Source organism: Conger conger, chromosome 6 (genome assembly GCF_963514075.1).
Source record: "Conger conger chromosome 6, fConCon1.1, whole genome shotgun sequence".
NCBI lineage: Eukaryota > Metazoa > Chordata > Actinopteri > Anguilliformes > Congridae > Conger > Conger conger.
Window position 1 is genome coordinate 8,968,832 of NC_083765.1, and position 27,710 is coordinate 8,996,541.

General features: G+C 43.0%; 4 protein-coding genes across 4 annotated transcripts in view; 1 reads left to right on the forward strand and 3 right to left on the reverse strand.

The window, feature by feature from the left end:
• cmtm4 (CKLF-like MARVEL transmembrane domain containing 4) overlaps positions 1-6,768 on the forward strand; it is a 30,809-nt gene extending 24,041 nt beyond the window's left edge. Inside the window, exon 4 of the mRNA XM_061245262.1 lies at positions 3,097-6,768. Within this exon, the coding sequence (XP_061101246.1) occupies positions 3,097-3,261 (165 nt within the window). The 3' untranslated portion in view covers positions 3,262-6,768. The remainder of the gene's footprint in view (positions 1-3,096) is intronic.
• A 1,483-nt stretch (positions 6,769-8,251) lies between these two features.
• Positions 8,252-17,080, reverse strand: cmtm3 (CKLF-like MARVEL transmembrane domain containing 3). The gene is made up of 5 exons (XM_061245263.1): positions 16,619-17,080; positions 11,008-11,163; positions 10,423-10,518; positions 9,861-9,972; positions 8,252-8,629 (listed from the first exon to the last, which is right to left on the reverse strand). The coding sequence occupies exons 1-5, from the start codon at positions 16,733-16,735 to the stop codon at positions 8,601-8,603; spliced, it is 510 nt and encodes a 169-aa protein (XP_061101247.1). The 5' UTR covers positions 16,736-17,080; the 3' UTR covers positions 8,252-8,600.
• Positions 17,081-17,231: 151 nt separating this feature from the next.
• LOC133130594 (proteolipid protein 2) lies at positions 17,232-19,814 on the reverse strand. Its single transcript, XM_061245264.1, has 4 exons — positions 19,683-19,814; positions 18,443-18,598; positions 18,079-18,174; positions 17,232-17,398 (listed from the first exon to the last, which is right to left on the reverse strand). The coding sequence occupies exons 1-4, from the start codon at positions 19,740-19,742 to the stop codon at positions 17,294-17,296; spliced, it is 417 nt and encodes a 138-aa protein (XP_061101248.1). The 5' UTR covers positions 19,743-19,814; the 3' UTR covers positions 17,232-17,293.
• A 2,255-nt stretch (positions 19,815-22,069) lies between these two features.
• On the reverse strand, positions 22,070-27,324 carry si:ch211-189a15.5 (spermatogenesis-associated protein 2-like protein). Its single transcript, XM_061245746.1, has 2 exons — positions 26,459-27,324; positions 22,070-25,888 (listed from the first exon to the last, which is right to left on the reverse strand). The coding sequence occupies exons 1-2, from the start codon at positions 26,792-26,794 to the stop codon at positions 24,578-24,580; spliced, it is 1,647 nt and encodes a 548-aa protein (XP_061101730.1). The 5' UTR covers positions 26,795-27,324; the 3' UTR covers positions 22,070-24,577.
• Positions 27,325-27,710: the final 386 nt, after the last annotated feature.

Here is a 27,710-nt window from a genome sequence, read left to right on the forward strand (position 1 = left end):
AATATGTGTTCTTTTTCTCATTTCATGACTCTACATTTTATTACATTTGAATTGGACCTCAAAATTCAAAATTTCAGCGATGAATTGTCCATAGACTTAACATGGGGAGACACAATGCTTACATGACTGAGGCTAATTTAAGTTCTAAATGAACCGATACACATTGATGGAGAGCAGGTTGATGTTAGAGTTAGGGCTGATCAATTTCATGTCCTGTATTTTGAGGCTTTAAGCAAATGCATTTCACTTAAAGTGTTTTCAATTATATTGAAGTTGTAATTGTTAGATCTGTTAATAGCTATATATTGTAATACTAGTCTTCGTGGTTTTCACATTATTCCAGTGTGTTAAATAGTCACTGCACTGCAGCATGTGTAATATTTGGTCTTGCATTAATGTGATTAATTCCTGAGGTGTGGGGCTCTTTTAGGGGATTCTGAAATCATTTAGATCCTCAGACACAGCTGTTTTCCCCATGTGAACTCATCTGACCCATGCAAATAAACTTTCCTGGTATATCTCCTTTTATAATTTATCTTAAAAAACATAACAACTGTTGTTTATTTTTTCTATAGTGGTGTAGAAATGAGTTGAAGTACAAAGGCAAATGAACAGGGGCAAGGTGGTGCAGGGAGTGGTGGTGTTGATGTTTGTGTGTGGAAGACTGTGGCTCATTGCTCCCTGTAGAGGGAACTTGTGGATTATGACTGATTTGTTTTTACTACGTTTTCACCAGCATTATGTTAAAGGTCATTGCCTGTAATCACTGCAATCTCATGAGAAGAAGCAGCTTATCATTGGTCTATCATTGGTCAGGCTCATAGAACAGTAAGCTTACCAGCCTGACAAGCCAGGCTACAGTAGCATGGATTCATTGCAACTTACTTTCATCATTATGAAAGATACAACAACATATCGGCAGAAGTGTATGTAATACCATGTAGACTGTAGTTAAAGCATTATCTAAAGATTCCTTTGTTTTTTTAACTAGTCTGGTTCCTGACCAGTGTGACTCGGGTCTGCCCATAAATAAGATCCACTCAAGAACATTGCTGCTCCCTTGTGGAAATATGTGTACATTACAAACCTCTCAAAATGTACAGCCTGCACACAATTGTGTCAGGGGACACTCTAAATTACATAGAAATGATTTCCCTCCCACATATTCCTGTACGCCATGCTGAGAGAACCTTTTTCCACAAACAAACTGTTTGGACAGGAAATGATCCAAGATCCTTGGAGACAAATATCAGAGCAGTGAAGGCCTGACTCTCGCTTGTGCAAGTGATCTGTGGGTGATACCAAACTGCATGTTAGAGAGATCTGTATGAACTGTGGGTGATACCAAACTGCATGTTAGAGAGATCTGTATGAACTGTGGGTGATACCAAACTGCATGTTAGAGAGATCTGTATGAACTGTGGGTGATACCAAACTGCATGTTACGGAGATCTGTATGAACTGTGGGTGATACCAAACTGCATGTTACGGAGATCTGTATGAACTGTGGGTGATACCAAACTGCATGTTACGGAGATCTGTATGAACTGTGGGTGATACCAAACTGCATGTTACGGAGATCTGTATGAACTGTGGGTGATACCAAACTGCATGTTACAGAGATCTGTATGAACTGTGGGTGATACCAAACTGCATGTTACGGAGATCTGTATGAACTGTGGGTGATACCAAACTGCATGTTACGGAGATCTGTATGAACTGTGGGTGATACCAAACTGCATGTTACGGAGATCTGTATGAACTGTGGGTGATACCAAACTGCATGTTACGGAGATCTGTATGAACTCTGGGTGATACCAAACTGCATTTTAGTATGAACTGTGGGTGATATGAAACTGCATGTTACTGAGATCTGTATTAACTGTGGGTGATACGAAACTGCATTTTACTGAGATCCGTATTAACTGTGGGGAATTCCAAACTGCATCTGTATGAACTCGCTACAGAGACCCACCAGTCCAGCCCAAGCTCTTCTCGGTCTCTTTCGTCTTTGTCTCTCTCTGCCTGTCTTTTTCTCTCTTTTTCTTTTCTCTTTTTCCTCCCCCCTCTCCCTTTCTGAGTGTGCTTGTGGAGGAGGTTTATGACCATGCTTTAGGTTGACTATCTCTAATCTTCATAAATAAAGTCTGCGAATACAGCCATCTTGTAGATTTAATGACAGTTATGTGTAAACATCGGTGCTATTCAGGAGGATCTGCAGCCATTGGCCGTTTCCATGTATTCAGCTTTCTTTTCCAAAATGTGATGCAGGGTTTATTGGCTGTTTCTGGGCTGTTGTACTTATAGCATGCAGGGGTGTCATGAAGGGGATTTTGGCTGTTTCTGGGCTGTTGTACGTATAGCATGGAGCGGACCCTGAGGTTGTTTGAATTCCCCTGCACTTCTGAGCTGAGTCGACAGAAGTGGGTTCTGGGCAGTGGGGGGTGGGTGGCTCCAGGATTTGTGCTGAGTTGTTGGCGGTACAGATGTTCCTGGCAGGAAGCTGTAATTAAACATCTTGGGATTTGTGGGAGGGGTTTGTTTGGCAGCTCAGGGGCTCAGATTGGTGTGGGAGTTGAGGAGGGGGGGGGGCTGGAGATTTTATTGTCCCTCTCTTTCCCCACCCCCCCCCCACACACTTTTTTTCCTTTGGCCTAGTTTTTCCAGCATTCCTGGGGTGGTGTCAGTTTTCATTTTACAGTAAGATACGATTTGGATACCATTTGGATTTCCTTCCAACACAAACAAAGAGTTTTAGGCCTTCAGTCATGAAGTCATGGGGTTTTTTGTTTCAGGTTTGTAAACATGTGCAATGTATTAGCCAGAAAGTCTTATCTAGAGGGCCTCACGAAGCCGCATGGAAAGCCGCGGAAAGACCCATGAAGTGAAAAAAGAAAGAGGCTAAATGTAGAGTTGAACCATAACACGTCAGAGATTAGGCCTCAAACCTGTCCGAGCCTACCTTCTCCTAGCGCGCACACATCTGTATCTTACACGGCCATTTTTCTTAATGGCGTAGTACTCTATAAAGTTACCTCGGGGGGGGGGGGAAAATGAGAATGTGAACGCACTTCCTGTTTGTCACTTCCTGTGCAGATATTTGGCTTCCTGGTGATGTGCGTCTACGGCCTGAACACGTTCCTGGCGGTGCGGCGGTGGCGCCAGGGCGACGGGCGGCCGGGAGCAGCTCCGAGCAGCGAGTACACGCGCGCCCGGACCGCCTCCCGCGGGGAGGTGGAGGCCCAGCCCGAGCTGCAGTGACCCTCCCCTCCCCCGAGGTGGCCCGGCTTTGGGGGAGGCTGGACGGATGCAGGGGCGGACCGACACCGGCCCCGTCCTCCCTCCAGAAACCATGTCATCCCACTCGGCCCGTGTCCAATGCCCCGTGCCCCGGTTCTGGTTGCGGTCCTCTTGCGCGTTCACTCAACTGTTCACCTGGATTAGGGCCGGGGGGCCTTGTATTTTTTTTTTTAAACCACTTATGGGGGACCTAACCTCTATATTTCCTAAAGAGTCCGACCAAGTCACTGTAAAGATTCCAACCATTTTCTCTATGCGTTAACTTTTTTTTTTTTTTGAAAACCCTTTCCTTTGTTGTAAGTACCCTGCATTGAGTGAATGGGGGAAACAGACTTTTGCATTCTGCGCTATGTTTGGTTTGAGGGGATTCTGATCTGAAAACTGGCTGAAGACATTCCAGCCTCACTGATGACCAGTTCTTCAGCTGTGGCCCTACTCAAAGTGACTCGTTACTGAAGTGACTCGTTAATGAAGGCTCCAATGCTAAAAGCAGTGTGTGACATGAACTTTTAGAGTGAACCATGCTCTGTGACAATCAGTGTGTTCAAATTCCTCATCCCGTTGCCCCTGGCTTAAGCACTGTATGCAGTCTTGATCCTGCATAGCCAGACCTTTAATGAAGGAAATATCACACCTGATATCTTATTTATCGAATGTAAATGGAAAACTGATTTGTACGTTAAAGGTTACTATGTCTTACTATGATAACAGAAGGACGTTACATTTGGTATCTCATCGAAGGTAGAAAAAAACTGAAAGTGTAACATGAAGATTATTATGGTTTTTATTCGGCGTGGATGAAAAGGGTGTGTTGGGGGGTTGGGAATGAAAAAGATGTGGTACGTTTTGGAATGTGTAAAATGCCGGAGCCACTGTTGGTGTGGGTCAGGGAGCTCTCTCAGGTATCAAACCACATGAGCGCGCTCCGTACTGCTTGTTCCAGCTAAGGACATTCAGCTACGGCTGTGTGCTAAAAAGAAAACCTGCAGGAACGTCGAGAAGAATAATGTCCGAAACAAAGGCACGTTGCTTATGACAATAGCATTACTTAGCAACTGCATTGAAAAGCTGTTAACTAGGAATAGCTCAGTTGTAAATAGTACGTAGGTGTAGCAGTACATCTAATATTAAATCGGTAAGTGAGGTGGGATATTGGGATCCGGAGGCGGTGTGTTTGAAAATGAAATGTTTGCAGTTTTAGTGTGTTAGCGGGGTTGTCACTAGTTCAGGGGAGTGTTCCATTTTGGCTTGAGAATACAGCACCTAGTTTATTTGTGCTGTAGCACTGTGGTGATGGAAGTTGGCCAGAGAAATTATTTCCAGTGGCAAATGTGATTTGTTGGTGATGAGGTTTGTATTGGTAAAGAGAGAAGTTAAAGGAGCTGAAAGGCTTGTGTTGGGGTTCTAGCCTCGTTTATCAGAGTAGGGGTGCGTGAGTCAGAGTTGAGGCCTTGGGCACCTTGCTGATTTGGGCTCTGACCTTCAGTCTGCCACAATTCTCTGAAGGATTTCAACTGTGTTTTTGTACGGCGGTATCATTTGTGTGTCTGTATGTGTCTGTCTGTCTATCTGTCTCTGTGTGTGTGTATGTGTGTGTGTGTGTGCTTTCATATGTGTTTTGCAGAGGAGCTTGCTGTGGTTCACACCATATCCTCATTCTAAAATTCTCCTAGTACCCATTTCCACATTCCAGTATTCACTGTGCAATACATCATAACGCCCATCACCCCCCTCGAAATTTAGCTATTGGTCTAACATCTATGTTTAATTCCACTGAGGTGAATTTTTAAACTCTGTGTGTCTGTGTGTCTATGTGTCTCTGTGTGTGTGTTTGCGGGGAGGGAGGGCTCTGCTTTAGTAGCCTAGTCTGTGGATTTGAGGAACCTGTCCTGCTCGTGTGTGTGAAGACTCCTGGTGGTCACCACCTCTCCAGACTGTTTATGCACATGTGGCCTATCACAAGTGCAGCGGACCTTTTGAGGACCAATCGTGTACATTGTCTACAGTGTGTTAACAATGGCTGCCTGCCTGTGGCCTAGAGCCAGTGCACATTCGCTATTCGTATGAACTTTGCACAGTGTCAGGATGTCAGATGCGCCCATCACCAGTGATGCCTTAGCACACCACAGTCCTGTATCCTGTAACCTGACTGGACTCTACATGACCAGTACACTCTGACAAGTACACAACTTTATGAAGATTTATGCTGTGTGTCAAGGTTTAGTTTTTTTTCTTTCACAATAGAGGACCAGGTCTAATTCAGTGAATACCTTGAGGGAAGTTACTGTAAATCATGTTACTCTTTTGGGGGTTAAGACCAAAATATGACAATGTCACACTTGTGCCGTCACAGTGTCTTGAGTTATGTTTTTTTTCTTTGTTTTTTTTCTTTCTTCTTAAGTGTTTGTCAAATGGCTTGTTTTATTGTTGACTGACATTTAGATAATGTCAGTCCATGGATGGATTGAAGGCTTGCCCTGTTAATATCATTGTTTAAGCAAGACCCATGTTGTCACCAAAACCACATAATCATGTTTTAAGCAGTCTGGAATTTCAGGGCAACAAAGATAGTGATTTCATTTGGAAAGTTTATTTCAAATGAAGTAGCATCATCAGCAAAGAGAGGACATAATGTTTCATTGGACGAGCTTGGTGTGAGTTACTGCTGACAATCTGCTCATCTGTGACTGTTGTACACAGACACTTTTTAGGTGATTTAAAAAAATGTAATACTTGTATTATGCTTTTCAGTGTAATGAGACTTTTAATGTGTGGTATGGCTTGGGGTTATCGGCTGTCACAGTTAAGAGATATTTTGAAAACTGTTTTGTCTGTGTGTACAAATATTCAAGGCAGCATAAAGACTCAGTCAATGAAGGACCTTGTTACAGCCTAAAACATGATTGTAAATGTATGTATCCTTTTTCACTGTGTTGAGACGACACTTTCATAACCAACAAGACCGCTGGTCTAATGGGCATAATATTAGCTCTCGCTTTCACGTAACAGTGGCTCGTGGGACAGTGTCTTGCAAGCAAACGATTCAAGGTGAAAATATTCAGCCAACAGCATTGATATTCTGATGTAAAATGTATATATGTTCCGTATTTATGTAGTTTCAAAACTTGACCAGATACCTGCCTCGTTTACAATTAAGATATTCCCTCACTTGTATTCGAAATACAAATTCAATAGTCTGGTAGCATTCACCACAAAGCGTAACAGTGGACAACATGAGTGTGGATTGTGCTCATCATTTAAGTATTCTCTTTCTCTTGCAATTACAAAAAAACAAACATTTTATTTAACATATAACAAACGGTACAGTTCTTTTCATGTATGAAACCGTTCTCAAATATGTATTTTTGTATTTATAGACTTCTATGTAGATTTATCAACACTAACCATTTGTTTTAAACCGTGTGTGACGCTCCTGAAATTGTGTTTGAATAAATTGTCCGGCCCTCACCACTGGCCAGTGATATTTCTTCTGTCTGAAAGGTCTTCATCTGCAACTGTTCACTCGTGTTTACTGTGAAGAAGGACACACTTCAAACGAGGATGGATGAAAACGTTTACTCGTGACATCTTTATATGGCATGTGTACACTTCAGACGACTAGTATGTCGTTGATTTCACAGTCTGTCTGATAATTTGGATGAGAAACCTGCTTTGCCACTGGAACACGATGTGATTTGAATTTATGCTGTCAAAATGAAATGCAAACATTTTGTTCTTTGGGGCAAGTCTGACAATGGAAAGCAAGTGATGAATGTGGCCATTTATAAAACTGCCTGTGCCAATTTTTACAAACACAACTGCAGGCAGTTAACTGCCAACAATAAACGCAATGGAAATTCCGTTTTCTAAACAGAATATGGCAATTAAACTCAACTTCATCTAGGATTTTTTTCAATTTGTAAAATAAAAATAAATGATTGTACAATCAGCAAGTACACTAAGCTTTTGAAAAAAAACTGCCACAATTATTTTGTGCTGTAAGGCAAGGTAAGGCTTCCCATCTTGGAACCTGAGATTAATAAAGCTTAATAGCAGTTCAGTGGGCAAAATAAAATGTGGGCAGTGAATTGCTGGAAGGCTAACTACCCAGGTAATGCTAATCACAGCACTGACGCAGGTTGCCACGACCTTAGAGTGGTGGTCAGCTGGGCAGCAGTGTAAATCTATTTACAGTGAAATGCTAATATCTCTCTCACACATTTTAGGAACCAGGCCAAGCTCTCTATGTTAGCATGCTAGCCATTGGGCAGATGGTGTAACCAGCCAGCCAGCCGCCAATGGGGTTTATCGAACAAAGTTTTCAGTACACTTTAAAAGTCAAAAGTAAGAAACGTTTCACTTTGACATTCAATGTCAGCTCTGAGTCAAGCAGAACACATTTTTACATGTAGGATTTGGGGTTGGGGGTATCCAATGCCCCTGTTTTCTTTCTACTGTTTTCTGAATCATTTTATACATTATAAAAAAGAAATATGCTAAATTCTTTCCCCCAGGACAAAATGGTGTAAAGGTTTAGACAAATTTTTAAAAATAAACCTTAGTGTGTCTTGCATACTCTTCCCCAACTTGCCAGAAAGCAAGTCAAGTACTTGCTAGCATATGTGCAAATCTTCTCTAATGTATACATTTACAAATTCTGTCAATCACAGCTTCAACATCATGCTTTACAGCAAGTAAGGCTCAGATATTCAGATGTATTTCAGTTACCTTTTTTTCTAATGATAGTCAAGGTTTGTGAAGCCTATAGCAGTAAGTCCGTGATGTAATATCAGTCCAATGCATTCTCTACTAACCAAAAATGTAATGCATTCAATGTACAGTATGGAGTAAGTTTGATACAAATCTTGTTTCGACACAGGTGATTCGGTCAGTTTTTGTTTTAGCATTTGTCTGGACTAGTGAAAAAAAAACGAATGGGTTTTCAAAGTGCCAGATTTCATTTTTTATGGACTCAATACCCCTAGCCAAAAGGGTAGTTACACAGTTTTATAAATCAGTTCATATAAAGTCAAGCCATAGCTTTATGATTGATCACAGGATCTCTGAGAGGGCTTCATACACTGACTTTAAAGAAGCCTCGCTCTCCCATCACAGTTTTTTGTTTTTTTTTCAGGTCGGCTAAAATACAAAACCCTGTGCCATATTCTCAAAGATCCAGAAACAGAATATTCAAACCTTTGAAATAATCGCAAGTTGCAGCAAGATGTGGTTTCCTGGAAAAAACATCTTCTTATCAGGCACAGTTGTGGTTAGTCATGGGGTCCTCCGAGAGCCTCGTTTCAATCGGAATCGGAATCGGAGTTGTTATCTGCAACACAAAGACAGGATCCGCATACACAAGAGGAAACAGAAACTGAGGTCATGCCTGGATCCTCTCTTCCCTACCACCGGTTGAAAAGCAGGATGTTGAACTTGTCATTCAGTGGGTGCAATAGGAATTACCAGAATACAGGAAAATGCACTATGCAGCAATATGCCACATGTATATTTTTCAGGGCTACAGCCAGGGGTCTATTAGAGAAGGGGAACAGTGTGGGATTCCAGTGTGAATTCCTTCCACTGCACCTTTAACGAGGCAAATATCCAGGTGATATTCATATAAACTGCATATTCATATTATTTATAAAAATATGCAATTCATTTTCCATTGTGAAAATGTCTGTTTTATAAATCACAATCACATACATTACATCACACGGCCTAACGTATTTTGTATTAGTAAGTTGTTGTTTTCGTAATTGGTTTCCTGCCCATATTACCACACCATTAAAAGGCATTAGTGTTGATGGTGTGGTTCAGCTGAAGATTACACTGACTGCAGTTCTACCTCTTCTGGAGTGTTGGGAGGCTTACGACTAAGACTGAGCATTCCAACTTTGGAGCAGAAAAAACATATTTAAGAAAAGCTTTCATATGGGCTGTGAAGGCGTCCAGTCAGCAGTTTTGGGTGTTTCCTGTGTGGATGTACATCTCATGCGCAACATGTGGACTATCTCACTGTTGACCTTTGACCTCTCTTCCTAACCACTGGAGCACATGGGCCGTATCCATGGCCACTGTCCACGATTAAGGACCCTGAGGAAACCACTCTGTGTAGACGATGCCTCACTCACACACACACACACACACACACACACACACACACACACACACACACACTCACATCTAGGACAGAGGCATGATCTATGGCAAGCCTTCAGCTACATTCAGCTCAAATGGGATACTTCCTAATTCCCTGTTTGTCCCTTCTATGGTAGGGGTGAGGCAGGGATAATGAAAATGAATAAACTTAGAAATATTCTTCTCCAGCATTTCAATAAAATCTAGGGCTGCTTAGACTTATGTTTTAACATGCACATCAAATGATTTTTTTTCTCATAAGAAGAAAATCCACAAATACAGCTCGCAAATCATCACTCAATCATTAAATGACTGAGCCAACTGTCCAACCAAACCCAGTTCCTCTATTTTAGTTGTATAATGTCAGGTGGAGAGAGAGAGAGAGAGGGAGGGAGGGAGAGAAAGAAGGAGTGCGTTACATGGTGGAGGCTCCTCGGCGGACTCCCCGCCTTGCTTGAGGAAGTTGGCGAGGTCATTAAAGATTAGGTAAAAATCCAACGCGAAAACAATGGTGGCAATGAACCCAAACACCTGCAGGGAGAGAGGGAGGGAGGGAGAGAGAGAGAGAGAGAGAGAGAGAGAGAGTCAGCCTTTGATATCAATACAGCCCAAAAGCAGATGTAAAATGGGACTGGGCCAGGCCAATGCCAGGTGGCACCAGCACAAGTTACACCTGTAATACGATATGCACCCGCACTGCCGATGGTAGGAGTAACAGCACACAGGAAAGGCATGTGCAATAACACCATAAGCAGTACCCATCCTCAAACACACAAATACAACCCCTGACCCTTTAAGGGACAAAAATAGAAACGTTGTTGTGGCGCAACCCAACAGTGGCTACTACTGCATTTTTTTGCATGACTTAGGCCGACATCTTATGCCTCATGTTCAAAGGGAAATAAACCGCTGCACTTTGGCTGTAGCCTCGGTCAACGTCAGCAATGTGCAACGACAAAACAAATCGAAATTCTGACTCACCCCGGCTGCTTTCGAGGCCGCGTCGACGTATTTGGAGACCGAGATGATGGAGATGATGAAAAAGATGATGGAAGCGCTGACACAGCGCAGAAAATCCTTTACAGAGGGAAAAAAAAACAAACAACCTCCTAACTAATGTGTCCTCAAAATATATACTGTCTACTAAACACACTGCCTCCCACAAGAGGAAGGGGGGAGAGCCAGGCCAATGAATCAGAGAGGAAGATGCTGGGGATGTTTCTTGCAGGAGTGGATGCCTTACGACACTTCAGCAGCACCATTTGAGAATAGTATGGAGACTTTATATCAAACAGTCGGCGGTATCTTTAGTAGACGGTACATCTTTTGAGGACAGAATAGTTGTGGAGGCTGTTTCGGGAACACGCTCATTAAAACCCTGGAAATACGTAGGCTATATCACCCGGGAATTTTAGCAACACAACATTTATAGGAGATTTTGCCAACTTAACTTTCTCATCCAGTGTACTCAATCAGGCAAGTAAGCTGCTTTGGAAGCTGTTTCCAAGTTTTACTATTTCAGAGTCCCTCAGTCACTGGACCCTGGTGGGCAGGATGGAGACTCACCATCAGGGGCCAGTGGAAGCCCTTGAAACGCTGGTTGATCTTGGTGGAGTAGGCGAAGAGGAGGAAGAGGGCGAAGAGGAACTCGATGAGGGGGGCCGTGACGAAGGCAGCCGCTGTGGACGCCACGAAGCACACGAAGGCGATGAAGGACAGGACCTGGTCAGAGACCCACAGAGAGACACGATGAGTGTGTGTGTGTGTGTGTGTGTGAGAGAGAGAGAGTGTGTGTGTGTGTGTGTGTGTGAGAGAGAGACAGGGAGACAGAGAGAGACTGAGAGACAGAGAGAGAGAGACTGAGAGAGACTGAGAGAGACAGAGAGACAGAGGGGGAGAGAGACTCAGAGACAGAGAGACAGAGAGGGAGAGACAGAGAGAGACTCAGTGAGACAGCGAGACAGAGAGGGAGAGACAGAGATACTGAGAGAGAATGAAAGAATGAGAGAGAAGAAAGATGTGAGAGAGTAAGAGAGACAGAGAGAGAGAGACTGAGAGACAGAGAGAGTGAGAGAGAGAGAGAGAGAGAGAGAGAGAGAGAGAGAGAGAGAGAGAGAGAAAGAGGCACAGGAAGGGTAGATTGCTGTGGCATCTTTGGACACCTGGGCTCATGTTTAAAACAGTTCTATAAACAGAAATGTGCTGAATTAAACATCCTGCTGGGTAACACTTCAACTAGAGCAGAATGTGGGGCTCTATAATATGAAATGTAATACAGAAGTCATACTTGTAGTTATGAATAATAGCAAATAGTTCTTATTAAGAACATGTTGGTGCATGCTTTCCATTTCTACAAATACAATGTTTGTATGATTATGTTTTCCCACTGGCAACCATAACAAAAATATCTGAGAAATGCCAATGTTACTGTTTGCATATTTTGACATTGCCACAAAAATAGAGATAACGATTTCTGGTGGTTGATTCACAGTATTGCAAGTAGTCAGACCCCTTCAAAATTGGTTTGCAGGGTTTTAAAATATTTTTCAACTTGAAGGCACCCTAGAGACTATGCGCAAAGGGACCAATGAAGTGACAGGCCATGTTAATAATGTTCTCACATAACCGCTACTGGTCATGGCACGCTACTTCTCAGCCGCCCTGTGTTGTTTTAAGCCTGAAATGTACAGCTCTGCAGCTTTAAACAGATTGTTTTCACACTCTATCTATATACTTTGTTTGATCTACTTCAACGTTATTTTTGTTTCAAGTAAAGAGCAGAGAGGGTGCTACGATACGCTGTCGTCAGTCACTGCCTTAAATAAACCAAAATACGGGAAAATATAATAGCTGGTTCTAGTGATTCACTGATACACTCTCAGAACATTTTTGTTCTTCAAGGATTTAACTTCCAAAATGTCCCCTGCAAGTCCAGTAATGTTCTCTTTGGATACAAATTAGTTTAGGCTCTTCCCATACCTTAATTTGTGAGAGTGTACCACATCTATAACCTATGCCCATTTTGCTGTTTCCTGAAGCCTTTTCCCCCCCCATCAATACTTCCAAGATCAGTTCCTTTACTTGACCCACCAATTGGACAAGAGGTTGGATCACATGATCACTTCTTGTTCCAGATGTCAACTGTCTGCAAAGGGTATCTCTAAAGCCCCCCAGGAAAATAGGTTGTCCAGGAGCACAAGTGGATACCACTGCTTTAAAATGATGTTTGGGACATTTTCCAGTAAACTGCAAGCGCATCCATAATGCTGAAACATGGTAATGCATTCAGACATGATCTTATGGCTCATTTTGATCCAAAGCCAGAAATATTGCTTTAAGATTGCACTGGATTCCTTTCCATCTTTAGCAGTCTAGCCGGTAAACTCTGATCACACAAACACACTCTGAAACACTATGAACACACAAAAACACTGAATGAGCGCATAGCTTTTTGTTTTGGACTGAGGCAAAAAAAAAAAATATCATACATCAAAGCATACAGATGCCCAAAGGGGCACCATCAAATATAAAAACTAGAAAACTCAAAAGAGCACTCCCATAGGCCAAGACTACTGGGACCCAGGCATGCAATGAGCACAGGATAAGATGATATTAACGCTAATTAATAACAATTATACTGCCTATTAATCCACGATTGTAAAGAGTCCTTATGTCTACAAATACCCAGCCTAGTGTGTAATTACGAGAGTGCTGTGTTCAAAGACGTATCTGGCCTTTGATATCAGCATGCAGTCTGTCTGCATTAAGACCAGGGCCTTGCGGCATCAGAGATACATTTCCAGATCACGGGCGAACAATGCTGGCACACGTTCCTCAGTCGTTCCTCACAGACATTCTTATAGCACGAGTGGCCTCAGAAGACATGCCACTGATAGTGAAGTGAAGCTCTATCTCCAGTCTGTGGCAGGGGGGGAGGGGCAGGGGCAGATTTCACTGAGCTCTTGTCTGTGTGACGCAGGGCTGCTTCGAGCGCAGACAAAGTCAGTCTGAGGGGACGGACCATGCTGACTTGAATGCAATGTACAGACCTTGCGAAACACACAGGAAGCTCAGTTGCCATTTATTTGACAGAAATACCACAGCTGTGGATGAACTGGCGGAATTAGATGAAGTTGTGTCCCTGTATTAGTTCTGCAACTAAAAAATAACTCTGCTTCTTTTTACTGACGTTATTTAAAGTACTATTTTCCTCACTTCAAAAAATCAATTCTAGGGCACGAAAGAATAATACTGAATACAGCAATGCATTATTACAAGTAACTCTCTCAAGCTTTTTAACGCTACTGCACAGAACAATGAATTAAGTGAAGTGAATACTTGAAAGTGTATCCATGATCCTTTAACAGCCGTTCTGCCCTTGAAAGTAAAACACCTTCATCTGAAAGGGCCACTGCAACTGTATCCCACAGCCGCACAACTAAAACTGTGCTGATGTCACATACCCCACCACTGACAACACTGGCTGTGCCTTATTTTTCATTACTGAATGCATACTTTGAATAGGAATTCACTAGAACAGTTGAATGTGCAATTAACACACTCAAATACAGGGGCTGCCAGGGGATGTTTGGAATCGGCATAGGTGCAAGTTATTCAAGTCAACGCTAATTAGCTGAACATAGTAAGCATAACAGTAAACATAATACTGTAATTACTATGGCCAAATGCGTTCCTTGGGTTTGTGCATTTCAAGTTAAACTTGACCAAGGATGTATAATCCTGGCATCTTGAAATGTGTTGCATGCAATCTGTGTTGGTTGCCTTGGATTTTCAGCAATAACCCAGAGTTAAAGTTCAGTCACCTAGACAACAGACGGACCTGGTGGAAACTGCATACTGAACTTTCCTCTCACCTCAGGCACACGCTAACAGCGGCACGTTTCTGCTTTTGCAAGAGGTTTTCCTGTCATCGTGCAGCGGCTTCCCGCTCGCATTATAGTTTCAACAAAGCACAAATGTTCTGACTACAACAGGGAAGGCAATGCTGCGTTCTCATATCTCTGTTAGTGACCTCCAGCCCCATATGTGCACTGCATTACCACAGTGCAGACAGCCAAGCCAAATGCACTCCCACATCAGGAAGACATATTAGCTGCAGAGCACAGGACTGAAATGTACAGGGTGGCCTGTAGCGTAGTGGTTAAGGTAAATGACTGGGACACGCAAGGTTGGTGTTTCTAATCCCGGTGTAGCCACAATAAGATCCGCACAGCTGTGGGGCCCTTGAGCAAGGCCCTTAACCCTGCATTGCTCCAGGAGAGGACTGTCTCCTGCTTAGTCTAATCAACTGTACGTCACTCTGGATAAGAGCGTCTGCCAAAATGCCAATAATGTAACCAGCATGCAGCACGAGCAGCCGTACGTTCACAGGATGAACCCACTCATGAACCCACTCATGCCCTGCTGTTTACCTTAGATTCATAATTCAATGTGAGACAAGTCAATTAGTATTCCATTCAATGTGGAATATATTAATTGTAAACTTGGTTTCTGCTGGTTTTCGCTCCAAACATAACGGCAACCTGTGAATTCTATCAAGCTGTTGAATGTTCTTGATTATAAATGTTTGGTGTCCATTGAAGATTGATGTGTACTTTTAATACCGTATAGATGTGGCTATTTGTGCCATGAAAAAAACACGTCCCAAATTTACACTTACAGGACATGCCTTCATTTTCTGAAATGTAGGCTACTACATGACTAATTATTCCTTTCGAAAGTGGTTACACTTTTTAATTGAGCAATTATAGACTGTCAGGTGAAACCTAGTTACTGAGATAGAATTTGTGTGAAGAATCTAAATCACTCCTGATTTACATGTGTAAAATGTAAATGAAGGGTGTCCATGAATCTTGTCTGAAAGGGGCTGTTGTGGGCAATGATTTCTGTTTTATCTTTATGTTGTTTAAGACTACGACAACTAATTCAACTAATTAACCAATAATGGTCAATCAAGACAATGATAAGAAGAATTAGGTGTCTTTGCTTGTGCATAAATAAATGAATAAATAAAGGTTGATCACGTCATTGCTTAAATGATGGGATATTACAAAGGCCAGTACATACAATGGCTGCCCAGAAGTTTGGGAACCACTGCTTTAAATAATCCACAGAAAGTGCACTAATTTCTGAAACCTGAAACTTTTCTTCAGTATCAATGGGGGCACATAAAATATTTAAAGTGAAATGTGTTCAAAGTGAAATTGAAGTTGCCTAAATAAGAACTCTTGCTTATATTCTGTTCTTGAGTTGAGACCGCTAAATATAGCCTATATTAACGGCTGAATTAGTCATTAGAATCAATTGAGGCAATGCAGCATTAATTAGTTGAGATGAAACCCACATTGACTCTGTGGCAACAGAGGCAATGTGCATCTGAATTGCATTCTGCTTTTCATAAAATAGTGTGTGTCTCCCACACACACGTCATGTGATCCTATAAATGCATCCCTCCGAGTCAGCAATGACTCACGACTTAAAATTGAGATTTTGTGATCACAGACCTGCCTTATATGAGTTGTTGTCGGCATTAGTGGAAGAAATAAGAACAACATCAACGATACTACTACTACTACTACTACTACTACTACTAATAGCAGTAGTGGTAACACGTAGGAAATTGTGTTTTTCCACAATTGAAATAGATACTGGAAAAGGCTTTTGGTGATGACATTTTATAGTACATTCGTGGGATAAGAATTGGAAAACGCTGATTTACAAACAAATACAAAAATACAAAAATAAAGGAAAGTCGATTTATTTGGTTATGTGCAGTTTAGTGCCGCTTAAATGATTTCGCTGAAAATGTAACGCCCCTCCCAAAATGCAATGGAAACCTTGTGATGGATGCAGGTTCTGACCTAAATAGAAATATGTAAGGTAGGCTACAACACATCCATTCTGAACTGATGCTAAAAATAACTATTCGAAAAGTTTTTTAACATGGCACAGATGTTCGGCTACTTCTTTGCCGTAACTCAAAAATAATTTGGGTTTACTTTCTGTCCTTCAACAAACCTATACTATATGCAAACTGCATTTAGAAAAATAACTTGTAGTGTAACGTTAGCAGTTGCGTCTGCAATCGACGAAACAATCAGGATTATGACAGCAGTTCGCTATCGGGAAAGTCTAAAGAATGAGTAAAAGACATTACCACTTCAGCAATGAGAAGTTGCCCTTTCCGTGAAGTGACGAAATCTTTGCTCGGGAGAAGGGCGAGAAAGCCAGCCTGACGCGGTTGATTCGAGTCAGGAGACTCAATGTCCCCCATGGCGAAGGCGAAATGTAGGTAAAGCGGATTAAATGCTCCAGAAGCTGGCAGCAGCTGGATCACAAAGTCACAATGCGAAGTCAGAGCGCGTTTCGCTGAGTGGAAACGGAAATAATGACACTGCGGAAACGAATACAAAAGTGCAGCATCTGCAGCACAGGACTGTGATCTGCTCTGTGAAAATCTGGAGGCAGTTAGCCAAGCCCTAGCTGCAAGGATGGAGCCGAAGACACCCTCACGGCTTTACGTGTAGGCTAATTGTAGGCTGTTGTGCATGTATGACGTTTAGCCCCACACGGGCTGTTTTTCTTTTGACATTTTCCAGTTTGGCCCAGTTGGTAAAACCAGGACAATTCATACAGGTGAGAAAGATTCAAATTTACAGTCATTAAACGTTGAAAGGAGTAGTTTGAGTATTCTAGTTTAATATGAATTGTAACGTGTAACGTGTCTTCAGTTGGTTAGTATTTAGTATTTAGTGATCAACAAGACTTCATGTGTTCACTCATTTTATTATACAATTAGCATCAGTGGTGAGAACCTCTTTTAACACGAGCCTTATTTTTCTGGAGGCGACGCGGTCCTCGCTTGGTTGAACGTGATCTTTCTGAAGAGCAGGACGGCATCACCACACCACAGGCCAGTTGCCAACATGCCCACTATCTGCCAATGGGAGAAAATCGATTATTAAAGCAAAAACAAAATGTCAGACCGCAATACCGGAGATTAAATATATCTCAAGAGCTGGTCGTGGGTAAGTGCTTATCACACTTGCGGGCAAAAAGTGATACAGTTTGGTCTGGTTTAATGCCCAAGTGTGACCGTGAAAAGTATACTGCTGACCAGAATGATCTGGTCTAGGCAGCAGGCCAGTTCCTAGGGAGTCTGGGAGCATTGCCCTAGTATATAATGCAGCAAAAGGCCTGATCACACATTGGCCAACAATAGTACTTGGTACCTCACCATCGTCCCTGCTGGAATGTACTCTTACATTACATTACATTATTGGCATTTATATCCAGATGCCATCTTATCCAGAGCAACATACAATTGATTAGACTAAGCAGGAGACAATCCTCCCCTGGAGCAATGCAGGGTTAAGGGCCTTGCTCAAGAGCCCAACAGCTGTGCGGATCTTATTGTGGCTACACCGAGATTAGAACCAACGACCTTGCGTGTCCCAGTCATTTACCTTAACCACTACGCTACAGGCCGCCCCAACTTACTACAAGTCAGAGTGAGTGCAAAAGGGAACAACATCACAAAATCCTGCCAACTTCTGGGGTAACTTCACCGAGACTGCTAACTAGTCAAGTGCAGGAGCCATTTTAAAGTTGACTCACCCCACCTCCCAGAATTCCTTTGGCTGTTGGATGGGAGATGGCGATTGTACTGATGATGAACATGAAGGCAGCCGCAAAGATTGAGTTAAAAACATCCTGTTGGAAGAACAAATTTAAATTATTTTGAAGCAGATAACATGTTATTTCTTCTATAAGATACCAAACCTGATTCATAGGAAAACTTTAATAGAAGTATACAGAAAGGCCAAAATTCAATTCTATATAACATTTTTCTAAAAGTTAGAGACAGGCTCCCCATTACCCAGACACACTGCAGCTCCTTAACACTGTCCTCAACTCACTCCCTCACACTGAATTGCCTCATAGGTTAACTTGATGCCGTGTAAAATGTAAGCCATCTCACAATAAGAGGCCAGAAGAAGAAGGTGAATCTCTTGTTGAGTTTTAAGATGTAAAGGGTGAGCAGAGCTGCCGTGATCAGCAGCTCCATGCAGCTGGCAGCGATGTAAGAAGACCCAGATGTTGTTGCGAAACACACAAGCGCTACAAAAACAGTCACCTGGAAGAAAAAGAAAATTGCATACATGACTGATGTACACTCACCGAGTACTTTATTAGGAACATTTTTACTTTATAGTAATTAATGTGACCCTACTTATTAATGTGATTACCTAATCAGCCAACTGTTTGGCATCAGTGCAATGCATACAACCATGTAGATATGGGTCAGGAGCTTCAGATAATGTTCACATAAACCATCAGAATGGGGAAAAAATGTGATCTATGTGACTTTGACCGTAGAATGATTGTTGGTGGCAGACAGGGTGGTTTGAGTATCTCAGACACTGCTGATCTCCAGGGATTTTCACGCACACTAGTCTCTAGAGTTTCCAAAGAATGGTGCAAAAAACTAAAGAAAGAGCAGCAGTTCTGCAGACAGAAACACCTTGTTAATTAGAGACGTCAGAGGACAAAGGCCAGATTGGTCAAAGCTGACAGGAAGGTAACAGTAATGCAAATAACCATACATTACAACAGTGGTATGCAAAATAGCATCTCTGAACACACAACACTTCATAACTCTTAGCGGATAGGCTACAGCAGTAGAAAAAAAAGTCTAATAAATAACTAAGAAAGTGCTCGCTCAGAGTACAATACATAGGTCAGCATATCTCTAACTCAATTGATTGCAGTGTGTTTAAATATACACTAGAGGGCAATATACTTCTGCAATCATTGCTAATGTTACTGTACGTCTGTCTCCTCCTTCACCAGATGGAACTACTGTCATCTCTGTACATTTTTTGTTAGTGAGTTCTAAACTCTCTCTATCTCTAGCACTTGACAGTGATTGATTTCAATTGATTGATGTCAGTAATGTCAAAATGAAGAAAATTGAAGGGATGGGATATTTTTTCCTCCCTGCAAAAATATGTCCATTCCTGAAAAATAGCACATTCCAAAATGGCCTTTTCTGTATTGCATTACTTTCAAGCAAAATTGAGCTGTACGGTACATGCTTGGTTATTAAGAATGAAGAATTATATCATCCATCTATCAGTGAGTCACTTTTGCTTTTCAGAAAACCTATTTCGAATAAGCATAACTTAAATGGTTAAGGAATGTTTAATATGAAATCTTACCAGCTCGCCAACCTTCAGCATACCCCTGATAGATCTGACAAAAGCCACATCATATTCCATGTTGATCGATCTTGATCTACTGTCAGAGGAAACGTCTTGCCACTGTGATGTTTTTTGCAACCTTATTTTCACTTCCTGATCAGACTATTTCCTTTACCTCTGCAATAGCAGGAAATGGTGAAAGAATAACAAAAATTTCAAAACAATTTCACAGACAGTGCAGTGGGTAGCACCACCCCCTTGCAGCAAGGAGTCCTGGGTCGGCCGGGGCCTCTCTGCGGAGTTTGCATGTTCTCCCCGTGTTCCTCCCACAGTCCAAAGACATGCAGGTTGGGCTGATTGGAGAGTCTAAATTGCCTGTGGGTATGAGTGTGTGAGTGAATGGTGCCCAGCGATGTACTGGCGATCTGTCCAGGGTGTATTCCTGCCTTTCGCCCAATATACCGTCAGGTCCATAAATATTGGGACATCGACACAATTCTCATCTTTTTGGCTCTATACACCACCACAATGGATTTGAAATGAACAAGATGTGCTTTAACTGCAGACTTTCAGCTTTAATTTGAGGGTATTTACATCCAAATCAGGTGAACGGTGTAGGAATTACAACAGTTTGTATATGTGCCTCCCACTTTTTAAGGGACCAAAAGTAATGGGACAAACTAACAATCATAAATCAAACTTTAACTTTTTAATACTTGGTTGCAAATCCTTTGCAGTCAATTACAGCCTGAAGTCTGGAATGCATAGACATCACCAGATGCTGGGTTTCATCCCTGGTGATGCTCTGCCAGGCCTCTACTGCAACTGTCTTCAGTTCCTGCTTGTTCTTGGGGCATTTTCCCTTCAGTATTGTCTTCAGCAAGTGAAATGCATGTTCAATCGGATTCAGGTCAGGTGATTGACTTGGCCATTGCATAACATTCCACTTCTTTGCCTTAAAAAACTCTTTGGTTGCTTTCGCAGTATGCATCAGGTTCATTGTCCATCTGCACTGTAAAACGCCGTCCAATGAGTTCTGAAGCATTTGGCTGAATATGAGCAGATAATATTGCCCGAAACACTTCAGAATTCATCCTGCTGCTTTTGTCAGCAGTCACATCATCAATAAATACAAGGGAACCAGTTCCATTGGCAGCCATACATGCCCACGTCATGACACTACCACCACCATGCTTCACTGATGAGGTGGTATGTTTTGGATCATGGAGCAGTTCCTTTCCTTCTCCATACTCTTCTCTTCTCATCATTCTGGTACAAATTGATCTTTGTCTCATCTGTCCATAGGATGTTGTTCCAGAACTGTAAAGGCTTTTTTTAGATGTTGTTTGGCAAACTCTAATCTGGTCTTCCTGTTTTTGAGGCTCACCAATGGTTTACATCTTGTGTTGAACCCTCTGTATTCACTCTGGTGAAGTCTTCTCTTGATTGTTGACTTTGACACACATACACCTACCTCCTGGAGAGTGTTCTTGATCTGGCCACCTGTTGTGAAGGGGTTTTTCTTCACCAGGGAAATAATTCTTCTGTCATCCACCACAGTTGTGGTCTTCCGGGTCTTTTGGTGTTGCTGAGCTCACCGGTGCGTTCTTTCTTTTTCAGAATGTTCCAAACAGTTGTTTTGGCCACACCTAATGTTTTTGCTATCTCTCTGATGGGTTTGTTTTGATTTTTCAGCCTAATGATGGCTTGCTTCACTGATAGTGACAGCTCTTTGGATCGCATATTGAGAGTTGACAGCAACAGATTCCAAATGCAAATAGCACACTTGAAATGAACTCTAGACCTTTTATCTGCTCCTTGTAAATGAGATAATGAGGGAATAACACACACCCGACCATGGAACAGCTGAGCAGCCAATTGTCCCATTACTTTTGGTCCCTTAAAAAGTGGGAGGCACATATAGAAACATATTGGATGTAAATACCCTCAAATTAAATCTGCAGTTAAAGCATATCTTGTTCATTTCATTTCAAATCCATTGTGGTGGTGTATAGAGCCAAAAAGAGGATTGTGTCGATGTCCCAATATTTATGGACCTGACTGTATGCTGGGATAGGCTCCAGCCTCGGATTACCACTTTCACACAGGCTGGATGGTACATCTTACAAATAACAGCTAATGTTTCCAATAAGCTTGAACAGACCATCACAGCAAATGACTGGATCAATGGGTTTTAGTTCCACCAAGCAAATTTTACTGTTCTGTGCCATGCACCGGTTTAGTGTTATCATGGTTTTATACAGTATTATGTCTGCATATAAATAGCATGCACACATTCAGTATATCTTTCAACCAAATTAAAATGATTCATTAAGGTGCAGAATGCTTTATAAATAAGAGCACAACAAACCAGAGGCCTTTGAAAATGAGAGCCCTACAATATATAATGGAGAGATGTATACCTTTTATTTGTACCATTTATACTTTACTGATACCATAGTCAACAATGAAAGCAGCATATCTAAAGGAAGCATAATTCATTAATTTTGTGACATTAAGTATTGATGGGTCAGTCCAGCCTTGTTCTAGACGGTCGGAGTGTTTGTTTCTTCTTACTGTAGTTTTCTGACACCAGTCAGGACTGCATTACCTACACCTGCATATGAACCATTCACTTATTGGGATGATTAATTAATTCTAGATTCATTCTAGTTAGGGGTTGCCTAGCCATGTTCCTGGAGATCAACTGTCCTGTAGGTTTTCTTTTCAACCCTAATTTGTCGGACCTGTTTCTACTAATTGGCCTCTAGCTGTTGATTGAGGTGTGCTTTGTTAGGGTTGGAGTGAAAACCTACAGGACTGTAAATCTCCAGGAACAGGGTTGGGTAACTGCCAATCATCCCTCAACTATTCAACTTTCAGGATAATACCACCTTTTGTATGGTTACACCATGTGTATAGTGAAATTAGTATAATTATTGTCATTTTTGTAATTTTCCCCATCTTGAATAAAGTATGCAAATGAGCTAATTTACATATTTTGTCAGATTTAATCTTTTCAAGTCCATACCTCATGATAATTGAAGTATTTACAGCTGAAATGATCTGGAAGACCTCAGTGGAACATAACCTTAAGGATCTTAATCAAGGCGACAGAAGCAGAACTCTAGCAGACGCAGTTATAAGTCCAGGTTGTGTTTCTGAATGTCGGTGAAGCTCTGGATTTGCACCTTTGAAGCGCTCGGTCTCTTGACCACCCGGTCAGTCACTGAGAGGCAAAGTAAGGCTGCCTGATTGCAGGCTCCAAGGCTGGAGGTGAGCAGCCCTGTCACTTTGATGAGTGGATCCGTGACCTGTGGCTCTGAAAGGAACTGAGTCACAGCCCACTTATTCCTCTTCTCACCCGTGGGTCTGCAGCACGTCCGGACGGCAGAAGCAGAACTGCAGTGCGCTGGTTGTGATTGCTGTCGTAACACAAGATGAGACACCCAACCCCTCCATTTCAACACGCAGGTCGAGCGGCCCATTAAACCCTGTTCTTTTCTCCTCTTGCCCATGGGAATATCAGAGTGGCACGCTGATTGCTTAGAGTAGGGATGGACAACTCCAGTCCTGTATGATTTTGCTGCCACCGGTTACCCTGTCTCAATCAGCTAATTAGCCAAATGCACCATGACCAATTCATTTGTAAATCAGACCACAATAAAATGCTTCAAAAAACATTTATCATCTGCTGTTTATATCGTGGAATGTGGCTATAAATGACAGATCATGTAAATACTTGAGCTAATGAAATCCAGAAAAAGGTATGGGCCACCTTGCCTATCCCTGGTTTAGAGACACTATGATGACTGCAGACATCATTTGAAGTCCCAGTTACTGTTCATGTGAGAAGTTTCTCAGCGTAAGAAGCAATACTTTTCTTTATACTGCTGCACAGGACTAGCTGTTACCACAGATCTTTTTGGGATGTCACTTACTCCAACCCCCAAGTGTCTGTGGGGCCTTCCAAAGCACAAGCCCATTTTATTAACCTATATGATGGGTAATAGTATGTTCTAGAATGTCTTAATTTAAAAGCATGACCAATATAGTGCAGCACCAAGAGGCTTTAATCTTTTTACATTTGACATATCAGCGTATGTGGGATTGTATTAGAAAATCATGATTATTACTCAGTAGTTGTCATAAAATCACCAAACAAAAATGATCAGTAGCATCTTTGGTTTGGAGAAGAAATATACGAAAAGGCACGGTCAGAAAAAGCACTGAAAACAGTGCTGTCCCTTTTAAGTGCAAATTTGAGTCAGCATTATCAGTTCAAACCTCATATACAGTACATAATAGCATATGTTGTAAAAGAGTAAATATGTTCCTTCACCTGAGATACAGTGCAAAGCAAAACAAAAAGGAGTGACACTTTACAGAGTCCCTGTACAAGACTCCAGCCATTACATTGATAAACATGAATTGACTATAAGACACAAAAGGTCAGTACAATACTCAGTCCAATGCATGTTTCTACTGGCCATGGTAATCTCACCAATGGATGGTCAATATACCTATAGGTTAAGTTGCCACATTGTGGCCTATATTAAATATAACTTTAATGTGCACTGTCCTAAGCTTTGACAAACTGATGAAACATTTCCCCTCCCCACACACACACACACACACACACACACACACGCACGCACACACACACACACACACAATACTGACACACCAGCTAGTGATTGGCAGACTCTAAATTAAGTTAAAAGTGGCATCTGCAGTGGGGGGGAAAAAAACCAAAAAAAACCCACATATTCTTAACAAAAAGAATGGTCAGCATGGCAAACAGAACATTTAAAGGACACGCAGAGCGATTCTAGACGAATCCGACCCCCCCCCTGCGTCACATTCCTTCAGGCAGTATAGAGGTAGCGCCAGTCGTCCAGGGCACGCCGGGCTTATTTTTGGTCGTGCTCCACCATCACGTAGGTGTTCAGCAGGTCGTCCACCAGGGCCTGTGGGCCACCCTCGGGGCTGGGCGGGATGTAGAAAGGCTGCGGGGGCTCTTTGATGGTGTCGCACCCCACGCCGTCCCCGGGGGGGGCGCCCGAGCAGTCGCAGGCGTGGCAACTGGAGATGGAGCACAGCTGAACCTGCGAAGGGTGGCACATGATTGGCTGGGACCGTTCTCTGGGGGAGCCGATGGGCGAGGCTTTGCCCTCGTCCTGCCAGGCCGTCTCCTCCACGGGGAACTTGAGGTCCGTTTCCGCGCGGTTCTCCTTCACGGACATCTGACCCATCCTCTGGGCCAGCTCAGAGACTATGGTCTCGTCCTCCGAAGCCTGGCTGGCCTCCGCCATGGTTTGGGCTCCTCTGGGCCCGGGGCCCTGTGGCGAGGCGGGCTTTTGGGCTTGGTGCGTCTCAGTTTCCACAGGGTCTTTGTCCTGGGCGTGGGGCTCAGGCGGGCGTCTCGCCAGCTTCGGTGACACCGCGGTCACGCTGGCAGCTGGACGGGACTCTGGGAGCCTGACGGCCGACGAGGGCGTGCTGAGATCGCTGCCTGCCACAGTGCCCCCTTTAGGAGTCCTCCGTCCCATCTTCTGCCTGCTCTGCCCCTGCTGCTCTCCGAATATCGGCTTCTGTCGGAAGGCCAGGTCGGGATAATGCTCCCGCATCTCAAGGATGGACCTGTCGTCCGTCATGAAGAGGCGCGATTGGCCGCCGTCGGGTTCGACCGTCTCCTCTGGAGGCCGGAACTCCAGGCTCTGGGGACACTGCCCCGAATCCTCGGCCCCTCCTCCCCCTGTCCCGGGCAAAGGCTGGGCCTCCTCAGGGGGAATCATCCCCGGATCGACCAGAGAGTGACCTCTATCCAGCTCCTCATCCCTGTTCTCCTGGAGGGACGCGTTCTCGCCCGCTGCAGGTGCAGACTCCTCCACCTGCTCCTCCTGCACACACAGAGACTCAGAGGCCGCACACAGAGACTCAGAGGCCGCACACAGGCTTTGGGGAGTCTGTGGGGACCTCTGCTGGAGGATCTCCATGAAGTCCCAGGGCCTGTTCTGGCCCACCTCCAGGAGATACTCACACTCCTGCCGGGCCAGGAAGAGCTCAAAGCCCATCTGCGTGGCTTTTTCAGGGTCAGCGCTCTTGTCCAGCCTGTACTCCATGTCTGTTTCTGGGTGATATCCTATACTTTCTAGAATATATTTGACCATAGTTTGTGGCAGCACTGGCTTGATCCAATAAACAAAGGGGCCAGTAAAGGTCTGTTGGAAAGAGAGATGGTTATTTCACTGACAATGACAAACAAAATTAACTAAGTTGAACTGACAATTAAAATGAGTTCATTTAACAACACAGCTTCAATGGATTAGAAAACAGAGGAATGGTTTTAATGTGGACAACACCGTTGTCCAACACTGTATTCCTCTCCTATGCTGAAAGATAACTAGGCTATCTATTGAGGTGCTATAGACTACTATTTAGTATAGAATATCACAAACAAAGCAGCAGCTACATTCACTTCCTGATATTTATGGTAAAGCACCCAACTACACCAGGAAATGTTCCTGTTATTGGTTGTGCTTTCAGAGTGACTTAGTATCTCCCTTACCTGAAGAAAGTTTTACTGAATAATGGAATAATTTGTGCAAAGTATTAAAATACACTCAAATCTACTGTGTTAATCTTTGAGATATTAGAATTAGATAAAACAATTATCCTGTCGCCTTTTATACATCAAATAGGCTTAGATTTACCTTAGTATTGAAACAGACCGCCTATTTTACTCAAGGTGTGTTAAGTTCAGGCCGTTCAGTTTTTAAGTTTCGATTTACCTTCAATGTTTTGATCTCCTTCTTCCAGGGAAACAGAAAGAGGTTGACACAGAGCATCTCCAAAAGCTCGGTGGCTTTGGCCAGCTCCCTGAGCGCATCGCGGAATTCTCTCCTACCTTCCGTTAAGCATTCGACAGTCCCGTAGAAGTCAAACACCGTGAACCTTGAATCTGGATTGCTCTCTGTCAACAAAAAGCGCTTAGCCTTTTCTGTCACTTCGGTCTCCTGACAGATGCTCAGATCGCCCTGCGGCCAAACCTGCTTGTAATAGGTCAAATAGTCGGCGAAGACATCTTCGCGTGTATTTTGCGTTTCGTCACCCATAACGCTCTTCATGGCTGTGCGATGCGCTTCAGCGACAACCTGCCTCGTTACAATGTCAGAAACGAGGAAGCGACGGACGCTGTGTGTAAACCGTGGCTGCTAGCTGAGCTGTTCAAATGTGCGTTACAAAAAAAGGCATAACATATGTGGCTGGTTTTAAAACAGCTCCCAAAATGGGAACCAGCCGTTTGTCTGTTTCACACGAAATGTCAGGAAGCGCATGCAGGCTCCGCGAGATTGTAGGTGAAACTGAAAGAAGCTATTAAACATTAAATCCACCTCCTTCCAAATAGGAAGTGACTCTCGTTCAGACGTAACTGGCGTACCTCATATCGCCGTATCCTAAATGTATGCCAATAATTGTACAGCAAAAACAAACTTGGAATAGCCCTTTTGTTGATAGTGACGTGTAGTATTCAGATACAAAGTCTTTGAAATTGGTCTGACTCAAGATTCATGGTTTGTAAGCTCCATATCTGAAAGATTCCCAGCAAACACAAGGAACAGACGGACTACGTAGTAAACCCACCATCATGCACAGATCTTCTCTCTTCATGTGCGACACTGTACTGTCACTGCCCTCTAGTGGGAAGGGGACTGAAATGCAATCTCATTTTGTCTGAAATGAAGCAAATAAAGGAATCCTTTTATTTCTCCAGCAGGTGACACTGAAGTGAAGCTTTTCACGAAACCCACGTAGGCAAACCAACAGTTATTAGCAGGTGCTTTTCGATTGCCTAAAATAAATCACTGTAAGAACCCTCCCAAATACACCAAAATGCGGAAGTATCTGAGAGGTGAAGGAAACGCGTGTAGTCCGACCAATGCTACTGGAACAGGGTTCATTTAATTTTGTTCTCGTGCCGACCCAGTGTCAACATGGTAAGCACAGTCTGTTTCTTTTGGGGGTCTACAGAGAGGCACACTT